The 19,394-nt window shown below is 40.0% G+C and overlaps 1 protein-coding gene across 7 annotated transcripts in view; it reads left to right on the top strand.

The window, feature by feature from the left end:
- Positions 1–781: 781 nt before the first annotated feature.
- wnk1b (WNK lysine deficient protein kinase 1b) overlaps positions 782–19,394 on the top strand; it is a 153,613-nt gene continuing 135,000 nt past the window's right edge. For 2 of the 7 annotated variants that reach the window (XM_049475037.1, XM_049475038.1), the window contains exons 1-2: positions 783–1,723; positions 5,019–6,222. In XM_049475037.1, the coding sequence (XP_049330994.1) occupies positions 5,497–6,222 (726 nt within the window). In that variant the 5' untranslated portion in view covers positions 783–1,723; positions 5,019–5,496. Of the gene's footprint in view, positions 1,724–5,018; positions 6,223–19,394 lie in introns of all 7 variants that reach the window. The other 5 variants (XM_049475039.1, XM_049475040.1, XM_049475036.1 and 2 more) reach the window with 4 other exon arrangements.

Here is a 19,394-nt window from a genome sequence, read left to right on the forward strand (position 1 = left end):
TTTGAGTTACCTCTGAAAAACCAAGACATTATTTTGAGATACTTCTGAGACACTAAGGTATTATTTTGAGACACTATCTCACCATTTTTTTTATTTTATAATAATTTTATTTCTCTGGCTCAGCTGTGCAACCTACTGCTACCTCTAAATACTGAGATAGCAATTATGATAAGAAAATCAAGAAAATACATACTATTTTTAAAAATACTTCTGAGATATTAAGTCATTATTTTGAGATACTAAGACATTATATTGAGTTACTTGTGAAATAACAAGACATTATCTTGAGATACCCCTGAGATACTAAGACATTATTTTGAGATATTAACTCATTATTTTGAGTTACCTCTGAAATACCAAGACATTATTTTGAGTTACTTCTGAGACAATAAGGTATTATTTTGAGACACTATCTCACCATTTTTTTTATTGTATAATTATTTTATTTATCTGGCTCAGCTGTGAAACCTACTACTACCTCTAAATACTGAGATAGCAATTAACACAATGATAAGAAAATCAAGAAAATACATACTATTTAAAAAAAAATATTAAACAATATTAAGTCATTATTTTGAGATACTGTCTCAATGTGTCATTGTTTTCTTTCTCAGGCTCATCCATACAATCAACGCACTGTTATCTCAGAATAATGACTTGATGTATTGTTTATCCTCACAACTCTACCCACCTCTGCTGCGGCTGATAATCATGAATGAAGCCCCCCCCTCTTCTCACCGTGTGTTTCTTTAAGGTTTGCTACAGTGTTGCACGCGGTGTGATAGAAGTCCGCCGCTGCTGTGTGTGCGGAGGGAAAGGCGACCCCCCTCGGTGTGTTTGATAAAAGCCCGGCTGAGGCTCTTGTGGGCGGGGAGCTGGAGCAGCTCGTGTCGGCGCAGCCTCCAACGTGACACACTGGAATAAGCATCAGAAGCGATAGAGAGAGAGAGAAGGAGAGAAAGAGAGAAAGAGAGACCAGCTGCTCAACAACACAAAGCGTACGTTTGGACTCTAAACGTTATACAGTGCGGGGAAATGCTGAGATTTGATCTGCTGCTTGCTGGTTCTCGGTAGGATAGGCTCTCTGACTGTGTCCACCGTCCAGGAATTACACACAGTTTCACCGGCCAGACTGAACAGAGGAGACGAGCTGCAGTGGATGTTTGTTTTTTCGCTGCATTGTTCATGGGAAAGGCGATACGGAGAGACTGCGAGAGCGAACTTGAGAGAAACCAGCCAACCTGAAGATCTGCAGGACTGGGTTTAACAGCTGCAGCAGTATATCATTGGCCTGTGGGAATATAAGCAACATTTTCAACCCAGCATTAACAACATTAACCCAGTCGTTTGCAGAGCTGCTGTGGCAGTAGGCAGTAGCTGTAGTGCCTGTGTGTATGTGTTGAACGGCATGTCCTGCAGGAAGGATTTCTCCTAAATTAGATAGTATTAGTACCAAGTAATAATATGTATTCGGTTATTTAGCTAGCTATGACTTGTTGGTACTGTTATGGCTAGCTATCTAACCTAACTTAACCTAACCTAGCCCAACGCAGCAAGCTCACAGTCTGCAGTCTTTAGGTTAGCTTGGTTGGGTTTTTCCTTCTTCCTCACACTACAGACTACTGCTGTTGCTGTCTGTCTGTCTGACTGTGTGATTGTCTTTCGTCTTGTCTGTTTCATTGGAGGAGGATGACACCAAAGGATGGATAACACGATACGAAAGGTAAACTTGAATGTCTTGTCTTATCTTTTTCCCTATCTGACCTACCTACCTATTGGATCTTTCTATCTAACGTTATATCTCTAGCATTAGGTCTACCTACATACCTAGTTACCTGCTGGCTTGCTGTGTTGTGATTCAGCAACGTGGTGAGACAGATCCGTAGGGCTGCAACGATTCGTTGACATAATCCACAAAATCGTTTTAACTGCACTGTGCACTAAACTACACTTGAAAACGTAGCTTAGCTAATGAGGCAGGGGTTAAGTTTCCTAAGTTGTTCACTCACCCAGTTCACATACCTAATACATAGCTAGGTTACATTTGATTTAAGCTTAAAAGCTATTAAGTCTTATTAACCTAGTTCGCCATGTTAAGACATATTTAACTCTTTATCAGCCACTTTTTACACGCAATTTGCTTAAATAGCTTATTATTATTATTTGCGATATTATACATTAAGGCAGTGACTGAACAACAGGGTGAAGAGACTTACAGGTGTGCAAGCTTGGGCAGGTGAGGGGGGATTGGAGAAATCGATTAGTCGATTATAGACTAATCGAAAAAAAAAAACATAACAATTAGTGAGCAGTCCTATGGAGTGTGTTTACGGGTTGACTAGGACTGCCACTAATGATAGTAGAGTCAACTAATAAGCATTTTTTCAACTATTCGACTCTAAACATCGTTAGATTAGTCGACTAGCTACCAAAATTATCATTAGTGGCAGCTAGTAAATAAAGAGTATATGTGGTGTTTGGGGTAGCTAGTTATTAACACTTACAGGTGTGCAAGCTTGAGCGGGTGAGGGGATGGCAGAAATCGGTTAATCGATCGAAAAAAAAAAACGTCAGATTAGTCGACTAGTTACTAAAATAATCATTAGTGGGCAGTCCTAGTAAATGGTGTGTTAGTAGTAGGTTTTAAATCAGATGGAGAGAGATAAAGAGAGAGAGCAGCTGGTGGTGGCACACTGACTGTTTGGAGCTGCTGATGTGTTTTGGATGTGAACGTTGCTTTTAGAAGTTTAAACCTTCAGAAACCCTGTTTTAATCGATTTATTGAGGTTAACTTCCAAATTCTAGCAAACTCAACATTGTAAAAGCATATATAAACGATGAACACACTGGCTGTTGGAGCTGCTGTGCTGTTGTGGAGTTTAATGGGAACGTTGCTTTAATGTTAAACCTCCAGAAACATTTAGAAACCCTGTTTAAGTCGATTTATTGAGGTTATCTTCCCAATTTCTAGCAGATTCAACGTTGTAGCTGCCTATTCAACACCATATCAACACAGTGTTTGAGCTGCTACTGTGATTTGGAGTTTAATGTGAACGTTTCTTTCATTTGAAACCTTCAGAAACTCTGTTTTAAAAGCGATTTATTCAGGTTAGTTGTTAGATTTGAGCAAACTAATGAGATAGTAAGTGCCTATACAAAATATTTAAACGTTGTTTTTAGCTGGCTACATTAGCTAAACGTATTTTTTATTATTAGTGTTATTATTAATAATACACTAACTACTCCAGATAGCTTGCTAGCCCTGCCTGATTTATTAACCTACTTTTTCCAGCTAATTTTAGCTTCAACACAAACAACGTCTTAGCCAACAAACCGGGTAGAGTTAACTAGTTAATTAACGCTATTTAAGCTAGCCTTAGTTAATCTACCGGTATGTTTAGCTAGCTGTTAAAGCTAGTTATTTAGCTGAGCTCATGTTCTCCCTCTTTTTCTCCTCACGTTTGCATGCTAACAGCTTCTGGAAAGATCTCCCACTGAGATATTGGTCGCTTTGTCACTTTGGCCATAGTTTTAAAGTGTTAAAACGTTAAAATCACAGTTGATATCCAAAACCTGCGGACAAATGGCTGGTTAGCTTAGCTTAGCTAACTCGCTATCCGACACAGAGCTCTGAAGCTCTTCTCCCAACACTACAGAACACAGGGTAGCTAACTGCCCAGCTAATGTCAGTCTCTGAGGTGGACTAGTATCGTTTCAAAACGTTTAAACAAGCTAAATAAGTGTATAAACTGTATTATTCTCTGTTAAAACGTTGCCTGTCTTTAAGTAGTTACCTGACACGAACTATTTAATCAAATACTTAAAGTTTCAGAAGTTTTTCATGCATTTATTTACTATGAGCTAGATAGTTGTGGTGAATTGTCCAGCTCCAGAAAGTTTTCTGGAACTGACATCATGTTAATGCGTGGCCACGACATATTAAGGCGTTTAAATAAGAAAATTAAGCTGCGTGAATGAGCTAATTAACCCTTTCAGACCTGAGTTCTCTCCAGTGATGGGATAAAAGGATGCTGTTTTATGTCCATAATGCACAGAAAAGAAGACTATAATATTCTACTATAAAATCTATATAGCACATAAATCCAATTAAATAAAATATTTAAAAAATATTTTTTTCCCATTGCATTGAAAACCTGTAATATTTTATATTTCATATTTACCTGTTTATTTTTATAAACCCCCATAAATCCCAGAACAGTAAAAAATAAAACATGATTAAAAGTGTTCTAAATCATATTAAACTGTATTTCCAGTGCAGTGGATGGGACCAAGCTACTGCATTACTGGTGTCCGCCTAGTATCTTGATAAGAAAGAATGATTTGATAAGAAGATATATTTTGTATATATTAGGCTTGCTGGAGACTTTCCTAAGAAACTCTGGCGAATATAGTGTCTAGCTACATGTCTATATGTGAATGTACACAGTCATCACATACAAAGTGGTTTTCTAGTTAGTTTAACCAGTAAATCAGCCTCATGCAGCCAGTCTTATTAAAGCTGTCCATAAGCAGTAAATTGGATTGTTAAACCCCCTAAGATCAACGCTGTTTCCATCAGCCCTTGCTGCCACGCCCCCAAATTTCCTTCACCCCCATGGCTGCCACATGGAAATAGGCTTTATTTCTGTGAGGATTGGCTTCCTTAGGAGACCATTTTTAATGTTGATTTAAAAATAATGATATAAGAAAGAATATCTCTGGCAGAAGAATATCTTATGGCTGATTTGGTCTCTGCACATTTAGCTGCTCAGGATAGAACCATCTGTGTTCAGGTTTGTAGGTTAAAGTGTGTGAAAATGGGTCAGACTTGCATGTAACTGGCAAACAATTCCAGGGAAATAAAACTAATTTCCCCTTTTCTCTTCCTTTTGTGTAGAGCCATGCCAAACCACTGACATGCTTGTTGGTGGTTATAGCTTTAAGGTCAAGCTGACAAAGACTAAAGTCTAAATTTGGGCATGCAATTAAACCTGTTCTCTGCTTGTGTTGTCTTGCAGTGAGTCTGGACCTGGGGTTGGGTTACGCAGCCGGGTTGACCGTTCCCTGTTTCCCGAAGGAAAGCGTGAAAAGGCTTTAGCCCCGCCCGTCTTGTGGTTCCTTATGCTCCATGAAGACTCTTCCCGGGTTGCTGCAGGATGGATGGTGTGGATTTGACGGTTCTTGTCTGTCACCATCAGCGCTTGCTTCTCTGTGACTGCGTCTTGTTCTTTTACATTTATAAAAGAACACCCCCTCTCCTGGACTCGTACCATAAATACTGTAACAGTAACTGTTTATAAGGAACACCCAAGGAGGGGGTTCTCCCAGAAACTCTCTGAGGCTCTTTAAAGCTTTTAATTTGTGATCATACCCTTCACTCTGTTTGTGGAGAGAAGTTCTTCACTATAAAGTGAACGTTTACATTTGGATTTATACACAGTAATTTATTTATTCTTTTTGATAGTTAGCTTTATTTTGTTTTTGCCTGGTGTGAAGATGTCCAAGAACAATGGCACAGAGTTCCTGGCCCCTCCGCCACCAAAGAATGTGAATGGTTCGGGCTCCGACTCGCTGCTCGGCGAAAAGCTGGGTGCGGAGGTCCGGCACCGGCGCCACACTATGGATAAAGACCTGAAGACTGCTGAGCACCGGTTCTTTAGGCGCAGTGTCATCTGCGATTCCAACGCTACTGCTCTAGACCTTCCTAGCAAAGCTTGCATCCCCACTTCGCCTCCGGATCGCGAATCATCTGCGGCGCCCTTGAGCCTTGGTTCTGCTCCTGATGTAGCTGCTGAGGCCTGCTTGGCTGTGGTGGAGATTGTTGTAGAAGAACAGGCAGAAGATACCAGTGAAGGAGGGCGGCTGTCTGGGCTTGACGGGGATGAGAAGCAAATCCAGACTTTAAGCCCTGAGAAAAGTGAAGCTTCTGGAACCCCAGTTTTGGTGCCCATCGTAGTGGATAACCAGGAGCAAGATGTTGGAGAGGCTGAAAAACGCGAGGAGGAGGAGAAAGGGGCAGCAAAGGCCCGCGCTGAAGCAGAACAGAGGGAGGCTGAGAAGAAGGAGCGAGAGGATGAGGAAGTGGAGACGAAAGCCGTGGGCACTTCGCCAGATGGGCGCTTTCTTAAGTTTGACATCGAGATTGGACGCGGCTCTTTCAAAACCGTCTACAAGGGCTTGGACACTGAGACAACTGTGGAAGTAGCGTGGTGTGAACTCCAGGTAAGGAAGAATCAATCCTCTCATCCCTAAACTCTTCAGTTAGAGTCTTAGTTGGTCTTTATCCCCAGTAGTTACAGCAAAGGTAATCTAATTGAACGTTTGGCCTCAGTAATATGACCTCCTCTTCTCAGCGTGCTGTGATGATGCACATGCTGCAGGCATTCAAAATAGGTGTGCAGTGTTTAAAACTGCTGATTAAGACGAGATAAGTTGGCAGTCAGTGTCAGAACAGTAGTACAGAAGTGGGTACCAAGGTTACAGCAGGAAGTCTTCTCACCCGACATGTTTTTTTTTGCCATTCTGTGGTTACGTTTCTCACAGTGCCAAATGAAGGTCAATGAAGAGCTGTAGCAGTGGTGGTGGGGAGGAGAGAAGTTCAGTTGCAAGCTCTTTGGTCATATGACCAACTGTTTAAAGAAAAAAGTAATACCAAATTATTTCAGCCGCAAGATATTTTTGCTTTCACTTTGATGCCTGGGTAAGGTTATATCAGGCCAAAGCAATCTTATAAATACCGTCTTGAGCAAATAAATGCAGATCTGACTCTGGGAGTTGAAGCAAATTATGCTCAGTTGGATCTCATTAACCAGTGACCCAACGGACGAGTGTTTTCCCCAAGCATCACAAAGCTCTCCCTCTGTCTCTCTCTCTCTAGGCATCTCTCAGTCTGGCTTTAACTCAATATAACCCATTTCTTTTCATTTTTATTTTGTGGAAAGCATGTTTGTTTGTGAGCACCTTGTCTGTTAGAAAGCATTACTCATGTAATTACTTTTCTGGACGTTAGGGGTGTAATGATGAAGCATGTTTATATACAGCAGAAAGAGACAGGGCCTGAATATGCGCCTTGTGTTCGAAATAGCTGCGTCCCATGTAGGTAGGCCGTGTTTTTTGATGCTTTTAGGTTGTTTTCAAAATGAAGGAATCTGAGAAATTAAGTAATTTTGAGGACACAGGTCCTGGATTACCCCTAATTCTTTGTGCACTTGCAATGCAAAGGGGAAAACGAACAACACAGCAAAAATTAGGCCTAGATTTCCACTAATGCTGCCCGACAGCGCTACACTGAGGAACCCTGAGTGTTCCTGAGTGTCTGATATACTCACCTCTGAACAGCATAAGAACTAACGCTTAGCGTGGTTAGTGTGTAATGCTAATGCTACTCCAGCAGTGCTAGCCGGGGTTAGCAGCAGGCAACAGGCCCATTATACTCACCTCTGACTGGCAAAAGAGCTACTGTTTAGCGTGGTTAGCGGCAAATGCTAATACTGCTCCAGCCTCAGTGCTAGAGACCTTAACTGAAACTCCTTTATAACGCTGCACTTCAGTAGTATATATGTATTATAAGGTGCTATGTCAATTTTTGGGAAAATTAAAAAGATTTAACATGCTCCTTAGTGCGAAAATTGGGTACTATAGAGTATGTCAGTTGGCTTGGTTAAAAAAACAGTGAAGATGGGGAAACCCTGATAAAACCGCAGCACTAAAAAACAACTCATGATGCATGCATTAATAATATTAATAATAATAATAATAATAATGATAAAACCCCTAAAGCTTTGCAAAGGTTACGTAATCTTATCTAATACACAGATGAGATGAGAGCTTTTAAGATGGTCCTCCCTAAGGCCTGCTGGTAATCCTAAAGTGGCGGCTGGCATGCTGGTGCTGACGTCACTGTCTTTGACCCTGTAGTGTGTTGGAGTGGGCGTGGTGGCTAGGAGGCAGTGGTATCTGGAGCCTGTCTGTGTGTACGTGTGAGTGGGCACGCTCACGCTACTTGGGGGTGACGGTGGGGGTGCATTCTTAATAGATCAGTTCTGTTTGTAGGGGAGGTCCTAAGTGATTCGGGGTCAAAGGGCAAGCGGGATTCAGAGAGGGGTCTGGCCCTTGTGAGCCAACGACCAGTCCCACAAAGAGCACCAGAGAGAGAGAGGGAAGTGAGGGAGGAGGAGCGAGCCGGTGGAGGCAGAGCTGGAGGATTGCAGGGAGGCCTGTCTTGTGTCCGACTTACCACCCTACCCCCCCCCCCCCCCCCCACCAACCCCCAACTTCATACACACACACACACACACACACACTGAGAAAGACTCCACTCTATCCTTGAGCTGCTTTGTTTAATGTTGGCTGGAAGAAAGCCCCAGAGTATACCTCTTCTTAATTGGTGGAAGATTTTTTTTTTCTTTTTTAAGGAAGGTACAGGGGATTGTCTGGTCAGCATTGTTTGTAGGAAAACCTTTTTCCGCTCCTGTTTCTCTTTTTTTTTGGTAGGTAAGGTAGTTTCCATGCTGGTCTGTCGTCAACTGTCATTTAGCTTGCTTGGGATTTTTTTGATGACTTTCCATTGAATTGATCCACATTATGTATTTTCAGCTTTGATCGATTTAGCAAAGTGCTTTTCAAGTGATTTTGCTAAAGTGTCAAAAAAAAAGTATTCACATTCATTACTCTGTAGGTAGAAGTACAGAAACTAGGGTTCAAAATACTGGTGTAGAAGTTGAAGCATCAACTCAAGCTTTTTACTCTTTAAGTAAAAGTGTTAAAGTTCTGGTTTTAAAACTATTTAGAGTCCTATAGTCCTGTAGTGCACTATTCCCCTCCCCAAAACACATTTTTTTTAAAGCCATAATGACTATAATGTTAAAACATTAAAATGTTAATGTTGATAAATATAATTTGGGATGCACTAAGCTCCCTCACTTTTCAGCTGCATATAGACCCATTTGTCTGGATTTCTCTTGAGTCTCTGCTCAGATCATCTTCATACTAGATTACATACGTCTGCTATGCTCTTGCTGGAGTGTGTATGTGGAGGGGGGGGCGTGACGATATGTGCAGGTGTGATGTATCACAGTATAAACCAATAGGGAGTCAGAATGGTACATGTTTATACTTCTCTACATCCAATCACAATCAGATTCACTCTCTATCTGGATGAGGAGATTTATCTGGATAAGGGTTTTATTGAACGACGAGAAGCCGGAATAAAAACTGAATTAAAATCTGAAATAAAATAGTAACAAGTAACAAAGCTATTTTTATTTTTCGGTGCAGTATAGATAACCAACATTTCTACTTAAGTAAGCTTAACGAAGTATTTGTGTTTTTTTTTTTCTTGACACCAAGTTAGATCGTAGCTCTTGGACAGACCGTAGGCCTAAGCCTTGAGGGTCTATTACTAAAAGCAGCCCTGTGGAGACTCTCTTTTCAAATGTCTAATCACAAAGAAGCTGATAATAATGGTTGTGTAGAAACACAATGATTGCCCATACCCCCACATTCCCCCACAATCCCCCACATTCACTACTTGTGGCTTTAGGCCCTCTCCAAGGGACCAAAAACATCCCTGGCTTTTTGTTTGTATGTGTGTATGTTTTTGTAGTAATGCGGATGCAGAAAAAAATGAGCAATATGTGCTCATGTGCTGCAAATAATAATGCAATTCAGATTTCTCTAGTTTCTTCATCTTAATGGCAAATAAAACAAAGCGGCGCATTGTAATCCTATTCCAAAAAGGACCTAAAGGGAAAGCTGAAAGCAGGCCACGGTTTTCCAACTCTCTCACGCACACTTACATATACACACACACATTTCTTTCTACTGTATTTTCCCCTGTCTGTCTTTTTGCACTTTGAGTGCTGTAGCTGGCTGCCGGGGCTTTTCGACCTTGTGGGCTGTAAAGTGGGCTCTAATGGTGCATGAGTTAGCTATCATTCTGCCTCTTCACTCATACTTTGGCTCATCCCTCCCCAACTTCCATTTTTTCTCTGGAGCTCTGCCGTCAAATAGCTGTACAACCGTGAAAATCTTTCTTTGGCTCTCTCATCACAAAACACAGCTCTGGAAATAATTAAGATACCTTTTCAGTTTCTGAATCATTTTCTCTGATTTTGCTATTTATAGGTTTATGTTTGAGTAAAATGAAGATTGTTGTTTTATTCTATAAACTACAGACAACATTTCTCCCAAATTCCAAATAAAAAAATATAGTCGTTTAGAGCATTTATTTGCAGAAAATGAAAAATGGCTGAAAGAACAAAAAAGATGCAGAGCTTTCGGACCTTAAATAATGCAAAGAAAACAAGTTCATAACAAGTTCACTCTGGTTTTTAATCACAGTTTTTATGCATCTTGTCATCATGTTCTCCTCCTCCACCAGTCTTACACACTGCTTTTGGATAACTTTATGCTGCTTTACTCCTGGTGCAAAAATTCAAGCAGTTCAGCTTGTTTTGATGGCTTGTGATTATCCATCTTCCCATTGATTATTTTACAGAGGCTTTCAGTTTGGTAAAATAATAAAAAAAAAACATAATTTTTAAGTGGTCTCTTAGTTTTTTTCCAGAGCTGTATTCTATTTTTTTATTTTTTACTCTCTTTCTTAGTCCTTTAAGTTTAACGCACACAGAAACAGTACTTATTAAAGAAGGCATTATCAGTCACTCCGGTAGCAGCATATCATTTATTTATTTATTTATTTATTTTTTGCCCACGTTTTGTTCATATCAACTGTGTAAACCTTGTCGCTGCTCCACCGTAAGTCGTACAGATGTGTGATATAGATATGCCAGTAGGAATGTGTGAGGCTGTCGCTGTAGCCTCTCCTAGCCTCTCACAGGGGGAAAGAGAGCATGGAGTATGAAGTGTGGAGTGTGGTGGAGGGTGTCGTCATCTGTGAATAATGTAGAGGATGTGACCCAAACGGGTGAGGAAGAAACTCGATCCCATGGATCCCGGCCCTGGCCATTTCCCTTCTGATTGTTAAAATTCATTTTTTGAGGACTGAGGAAGACAAAGAGAGGGGCAGCAGCACTTCCTTCATTCACAAGCTGTGTTGTCCTTCCTTTTACAGTGTGTTTGCAGAAGGTATGTGCGAGCGAGCCTAAGCAAGGTTGGAAGGAAAAAAAAAAAAAAAAAAAGTCACTGTCCGGATTGGAAATCTACTAAAGCCGGCTGGAAGCTGACTCTGTGTTTCGTCACCGCTTTCAGCGAACATAGCATATCACAGTAATCTCTTAAAATATTGGGTTTTGGGGATTTGTATCTTGTTTGTCAGTGTTTGGAGTGACCTCAGCAGGTTAGAAGAGGTGAGGTAGCAGTCTGGGACAGTGCTCTGGGTGATCTGAGGACAGGCGTGTGCAGAGGACAGATGTGTGAGGCTCTGTGTAATGACCATAAAAAACCTTGTCTTCAGGGGTGTAAACCTTTTAGTCGAACATCAGTGCACTGTAGTGTCAATACACACGGTGGCTCGGTCGCTTGTCCAATGAATTTTATTCGGCTAATGATTGATAGAAGTAATAACAGCTGTTTTTTTTTTTTCATTTAAGATAAAAAGAATAGTGTGGAAAACTCTGATTAAATATGAATGAAAAGTCATTTGCTGCTGGAAAATGATGCTTTATTACAAGCTAGTTGAGTTTCTCAGAAATACCCAGTGTATGATAAAAATATATAGTGTGTTTGTATAGAGGCTAAACATACATTGACTTTGCACATGGCATGAGAAAAAAACTAATGTCGTGTCCCATGACTTTTGCCATGTCCCATGGAAGCTTAGCACTTAGTGTGGTTAGCGGGTTAATGCTAATGCTGCTCCAGCAGTGTTAGCCAGGGTTACTAGCTAGCTACAGTCCAATATACTTGCCTCTAAACAGTGAAAGAGCTAACAAGCGCTTAGCGCAGTTTAATATAAAAGCTGTATGTGTAAGTTGTTGCGTAAGAAAATCTAAATTATATACATATACAGAAAAGAATGAAGAGATCACTTCAGTTTCTGAATCAGTTTCTCTGATTTTGCAATTTATTGGTTTATGGTTGAGTAAAATGAACATTGTTGTTTTATTCTATAAACTACAGTCAACATTTCTCCCAAATTCTAAATAAAAATATTGTCATTTAGAGCATTTATTTGCAGAAAATTAGAAATCTGTGAAATAACAAAAAGATGCAGAGCTTTCAGACCTCAAATAATGCAAAGAAAACAATTTCATATTCATAAAGTTTTTCATGGAATTCAGAAATCAATATTTGGTGGTATAAGTCTGGTTTTTAATCACAGTTTTCATGCATCTTGGCATCATGTTCTCCTCCACCAGTCTTACACACTGCTTTTGGATAACTTTATGCTGCTTTACTCCTGGTGTAAACATTCAAGAAGTTCAGCTTGGTTTTATTTGATCACCCATCGTCCTCTTGATTATATTCCAGAGCTTTTCAATTTGGTAAAATCAAAGAAATGCATACTTTTTAATGCTCTCTTATTTTTTTCCAGAGCTGTACGTATATATATTTAAAACAATAATGCTCAGCCCTAGTCAGAGTAGATTTTTTTATATTTATCCTAAAAACTGTAGTTGAAAAAAGTAATTACGAGGAAAATAAAATTTAAGAGGAACATTATTTCATTGCACAACACTGTACTTAAGTCTCAGTTTTATAAGTTTCTCAGGCACGCCATAAAACTGAAATGTACTTCAGGATAAGTCTTCAGTGGAAGGAAAGCTTAGGTAAATGTACAGAGAAGTTACTGTTCAATAAAATGTTTGTGTAACAGTTTCTATTTTGCTAGTAGCAGAGAGATGGGTAGTGTGGCATGCTGTAATTGCAGTGATAGGAGCCCACAGCTCTCTTTTGAAGCTCACCTCTGAGACTGATGAAGTGACTGTTTGGGCATGTGACCAAGGGCTTTTCTTTCTGTGTCCGCTGGGACGGGCCTCGTTTTAAAAACCCAGCGCTAGTCTAAATACTTCTCGTCTAACGTAAAGCAGGTCCTACTCCCTCAGAAAGAATGTGTAATCTTTAGTAGCTTTCCGTGTCTCTCTATGAAACATGAACTTTGCTGGCTTGCCAAGACTTGCCCCCCCCCTCTCTTTCCCCCTCCCACAGATCTAGCCTATAGCATGTGATGATGAAGTGCTCTGTAATTCTGCAGATTTCCTCGGGGTCAGGACTCCGGCCTATGAGGGAAAAGCTGTAATCTTTCAGTCGTTCTCTCGTGCTTTTTCTGCTGTCCTGCACAGGTAGATTAAGTGTGTTAAGGGTCATTATGGGAGGGCTGTAAATTCCTCAAAGTTTACTGCTCACCCAAGCCCCCCCCCCCCCCGTTGACCCAGCTGACCTAATAAACCTGTAGAGGAAGTTCTTATTTATTAAGAAACACAATGATGAACATATATTTATATGTCATTTATATGCCCTTTTATTGTATGTAATAATGCTTTTCCATTGTACTGCTACTTTTTTGATGGATTTAAAAATCATTTAATAGCATTGAAAAAAAAGTTACTTTTTTTAGTAATTCAGTTCAATTCAATTCAGTTGTGAAACACATTTATTATATGTTGAAAATTATGGCTTAAAACCAGTGAAAACCCAAAAATCAGTGTCTTAGAAAATGTGAATATTTTATATAAGACCAATTGGTACTTTCGGTAAATTTTGGGCAGTGTGCCAAATTCTGCTGGAAAATGAAATCCACTTCTCTATAAAAGTTGTCAGTAGCAGAGGGAAGCTGTAAGATATGAAGTGCTGTAAGATTTTGTAGAAAAAGAAAACTGCACTGACCTTAGACTTAAATAAATAAAACACAGTGGATCAACACCAGCAGATGACATGTCTCTCCAAACCATCACTGATCATCAGTAAATTTTACATTTCATTTAAAGGAAATCAAGGGAGCAGAGTCTGGAGGAAGAGTGGAGAGACACACAGACCAAACTGCTTGAGTTCTAGTGTGACGTTTCTACAATTAGTGATGGTTTGGAGAGACATTCATGCTTGCCTCTGCTGACAACTTTTATGGAGATGTGGATTTCATTTTCCAGCAGGACTTTGCACACTGCCCACACGGCCAGTAGTTCCAATTGGCCTTAAATTTTCTGAGATACTGATTTGTGGGTTTTCATTGACTGTAAGCCATACTCATCAATCATCAACAATTCATCAACAAAGAAATACATGCTTATAATTACTGAAATAAAGTAACTTTTAGATTATATTCTAATTTTTTTAGATGCACCTGTATATAATACTGTTTAGCTGTGATCATGACTATGACTGGTGGATTCCTTCTGTTTGAGAGGACCTTAGTCAACAAGACAAGACAAATAACTGAGTATTACCATCTGTACTATACTCATTTCCTCATTGTTTCCTTTCTTATGACTGTAGTTTCTATCAGCCGCTGCTGCTGATAAGCTCAATGCTCTGTCTGACTCATCCTTCTTGATGGAGACAGGGTTTGGGGGTCAGTGTGTTTGTCAGTGCCTGATTGCTTCTGGCTTTTTCTGAACCTCCCAGTGTCTCATCCCCAGTCTGGATTTAGTCCGTCTGGCCGGGATTCGCACAGAGAAGCTCTGTCATTTGTAGAAGGACCCATTGAGGTTCTAAATTTGGACGATCCGAGGCTATTTGAGATGCGCGTCTGCGGATGCAGTGAATGGGCCGCAGTAGGCTGAGCTAGCGGTGCCACTGAATAGGACAGACTGGTTTCGGTCCCCTGCTACTAGGGTTTGGATACTGTTTTGTGTTGCTTGCGCATTCTCAGGATTCTTGTGGAAGGACGTCAGTCATTTGTAAGTGGCCGTGCACTCTAGGAAGACAAAAAGAGCAGGGGTGGGTGGGGATGGGGGGGGGGGGGGGGGGTTCTTTCTCACCAAACACAGCTTTTTTATTTTTTTTTCTTCCAGTTCTATGCTTTTGTCTACCCTAGACAAACCCAAACCAAGCAGAAAGCTCAATCAGGGGGATTTAGCCCACAGCCCTTGATGCAGGATACAAGATCTAGGCTGCTACCACCCTCTCCTCTGTCTCTTCTGTCTTCTAGGTCTCAATAGAGAATAATGGGGTTAGAATTGGGCTTTGCTAAAGCTGATGGCGTGAGGCTTAGTTTAGAAATTAGAACGGAACAGCTTGCAACGCTGAGCTGAGAACGGCAGATCTGTTTTCTGCCCCTAAATTAAGATGTTCTTCCAGGAATTTCTGACATTGACCCTACTTTTACTTGTTTCTTTTTTAATCGGTGGTTTCAATTCTCTCTTCATGAGTATTTCTCTGAACTGCTTTTTCTTTTTTGTGCTTCCGTGGCCTTTAGCATTTACTCAAACCCTGTCCTGTCCCAAGCTTAATCTTACTTCCTTCACTTGATTCTTCCTTTACTTAATTGATAGAACACAGTGGAACACCAGCAGATATCAGACATGTCTCTACAAACCATCACTGATCATCAGTAAATTTTACGAAGAGTAGAGAGACACACAGTCCAAACTGCTTGAGGTCTAGAGTGAAGCCTCCACAATCAGTGATGGTTTGGAGAGCCCACACTGCCAAAAGTACCAAAATGTTTCTAGCTTGATGAGCAGTAGAACTTTCTATGGAGCTGGGAACCAATTGCTTAACTTCAACTTGCTGCTGTGATCAGACAGATTTGTATTTTGAATGGAAAGCATGCACATATTTCTGAATTAGAAGATTTCCCAACACCTCATCTCTTTTTTTTTTTCATATTCTACTCAGTCTTCATCCACATATCTGCGCCACAAAGGCACCCCGCTCAGTGTGAAGGAATGTGTCTTGTCTAATTGGATCGTCAGCAGGCCTTTTATACTAAATGTCAAGTCTATTTTAGTAATGTCACACTTTCATAAACACTACAGCCAAGGTCTAGCCTGAAACTTGCATCAACTGTTGTGAGAAGGCAGGGCTTTACTTTTTGGCGTCCTGTCGGAGGATGTTGCGTCACACTGCGCTCTATGTTTTACCTCCAGCCACGAGGGAAAAGTAGGCCAGCCACTCTCCTCCATCAAGGAACTTTTAGCCTGTGCTGGTTTTAAGAGGCGCGCGGGCAGAATGTTCTGAAAAGAGGCTGGGACAATTAAAGCGATACAAACAACTGTTTCACTTGTCCCAATCTCCTCCAGGGATGAACTAATGCCCCTGCTCTTCTCCAGTAAACTGAAATAAAACAATTATCCTCCTTACTCTCATTCTCTTGGTTTGCTTGGGTCATTTTATTTAGTTAGGGCATTGTTTAAACCAGCATTATTTGGTCTGGTTAAAACAGACTACGGTTTGTTTGTACCCTTAGTGCAGTTTAAATGAGCAGGTGTGTAAACAGTAACTGCAATCAGGTGTGGATCAAAACAGTCAAACCCAAATGGTCCCAACAAACTCTGAAGCGGTTCACTTGTGGTCAGAACGTGATCCGGCTACTAAATAAACTCCTTTTGTTTGACCTTAACTGCTCGGCTGATAAGGCACAGTTTTATCTGATATATTAGCCAGATATCGCTAATTACCACAACTATAAACAAATGCTGTCTCTGCTGCTCCATGCTGTTTACATGCATGGTATGTTCAGCGTTCACTGCTCTTACAGCTGCGCTGCATGTCCCATTGAAAATAATACTGTGTTTGAAAGCACAGCTTTTCAACATTCTGTGTTAAAGCAGCTTCTCGCTATATTTACTTTTTCCCACGACAGACAGCTCTGACCAATCAGAGGAGACGATGTGCTTGCCTTACTGTTTTTTGGTGCGTTTAGGTTTATATTCCTGTGTGAAACCAAACCAAACCGAGGGAGAAAATGCTTCAAGTAAATGACTTTATCAACTAATCCAGACCTTAGAAATGAACTAAAGGTGTGAAACCCTCTTATGATGATGATTATGATGATGATGATGATCTTGTCCAATCTTTTTCTTTGACCCTACTAAAAAATATGCTCCCCAAGAAAAAAATATAATGAAAGAACTGTATGTAGTGCACTTGGCTTTTTTTTATTTTATTTTTTTTTTTTCAGATAGATGGATAGATACATACTTTATTTATCCCGAAGGAAATTTAGGCATTCAGCAGCAACAACACAATGCAGTAAGAAACATATTTAAACATAAATTAAAACACAGAATAATAGAAACTACAAGGTAAAGATCTATCTGTAAATGGAGCAGTGCGATATAATTTTTATAGCTTTTTCCTCCCTCTTTACTCTCAATTCACCCCTTTTTGCCTTTATACGCCCAAAATAGCAGCGTCTCATCTGCTGTAGTCAGAACTGGAGCACGTTGCGCTGCATAGTGACGTGGGCCGGACGGAGAGGCCTGGGAGAATGTGATGATTCTCGGACGAGCTCCAGGAATGGAAACCCAGCTCGGTGCTACGATCTCTAGCAGCTGCACCCATCTGCACAGCCATGACTACACACATGCCTGCTGATCATGGTAACCCACTGTGTCAGCATATTCCTCACAAATGCTGCACAAGGTCAAGGGCACTGGCCAGATAGTGCCTTGTGAAGTTTGCCAACATTCCCACCTCGCTTTTGCTGTCGCAACTGCTTCTCCTGCTTCTCCTGCTTCTCCTGCTGCTATTCTCTGCTTCTGCTGAATGTGAGTGTGAGAAGTTAGCTTGTCCTAGATAAAATTGAATGCATGGCACCTAGATCTATTTACCTTTCAGGTCGCAGCCTTTTAAAGCCGGGGCATATCTGGTTTCATCATTATCTGTGACCCTTCTCTCTGGTGTATTGTTGGCACTTTGTCTTTTGGGTATTGTCACCTCTAGCTTGGCTGTGATTGGATGTTTAGAGCAAGAGGAGCATTCCAGAACAATGCACATTGGGCACTACATTGTTCTTCGTTATGATAAGAGATGCAAGAATGTTAATGACCCCCTTACAGTTGGAAATGCTCTCATGGTTGGTGTGTCACTGTGACTAACACTAGACAGACATAAAGGCATCATGTACTTCAAAGCAAGAAGCTACTGAAAAAAATAATGAGACCAATTAAAAACGATGAGATTCTTTGATCTTACCAAATTAAAAACCTCTAGAATACAATCAAGAGGAAGATAAATGATCACAAGCCATCAAACCAAACTGAACTGCTTGAATTGTTGCACCAGGAGTGCATTAAAGCATAAAGTTATCCAAAAGCAGTGTGTAAGACTGGTGGAGGAGAACATGCCAAGATACAGTACATGAAAACTGTGATTAAAAAACAGGGTTATTCCACCAAATATTGATTTCTGAACTCTTAAAACTCTATGAATATGAACTTATGAACGTTTTCTTTGCATTATTTGAAAGCTGAAATCTGTAAGCTCTGCATCTTTTTTTGGTATTTCAGCCATTTCTCATTTTCAGCCATGTTCTGCAAATAAATGCTCTAAATGACAATATTTTTATTTAAAATTTGGGAGAAAAGTTGTCTGCAGGTCGTAGAATAAAACAGCTCATTTTACTCAAACATATATCTATAAATAGCAAAATCAGATAAACTGATTCAGAAATTAAAAAGTAAAATACATCAGTAGCTGTGGCATGGCCTAAGCTTTTGTCCTTAATAGATTTATTTTTTTCCCCCTTACATTACTTTTACTTTTATACTTTTATAGTAGTTTTAAAACCAGGACTTTTACACTTTTACTTAAATAGTAAAAAGCTTGAGTTGATACTTCAACTTCTACAGAAGTATTTTATTGAACCCTAGTATCTATACTTCTACCTACAGAGTAATGAATGGAGATATGTTTAACACCTTTGATTACCACCCACAGTGAAAAGTAAATTGAGAAGTAATGATTGTGAGCAGCCGCATTTGGCCATTTTTTAGCCTTAATGGGACAATAGGACCTGAAAAAGGTCATGGCAGACAGTACCACTTCCTGTTCAATGTCATGTGGCATGTATGTGTTCCAGAAAAATGCTCCAGTACTACTTAAAAAATGTGAAAATTTATAAATACTGTACTTTAATAAAATGTGTTTTTTGTTAGATTCCAGAGAAAGAGAAGTGTGAACGTGAATTGTGTCACTATACACTTTATAAATAAATAAATAAATAAATAAATATATATATATATATATATATATATATATATATATATATATATATATATATATATATATATATATATATATATATACTCATTCTTTGGAAAGATTGTGCTCCTATCTTACATGCAGCAGCACCGTGAAGAAGACCTAGATTTGCAGAGGCCTGTTTTATTCCACTCTAGCTGCACTGCAGTGGGTTCACTATGGAATAATTATGGATGCTGTGAAATATTTAGGCTCGTTATGCTTCACCACTCGTGTTCTCTGGTCTCTGTAGAGTTAGATGTCTCCTCTTCCTCATGCATTTTACAGAGAGCTACAGAGTAGGTCTG

This window comes from Astyanax mexicanus, chromosome 2, assembly GCF_023375975.1.
Source record: "Astyanax mexicanus isolate ESR-SI-001 chromosome 2, AstMex3_surface, whole genome shotgun sequence".
Lineage (NCBI taxonomy): Eukaryota > Metazoa > Chordata > Actinopteri > Characiformes > Acestrorhamphidae > Astyanax > Astyanax mexicanus.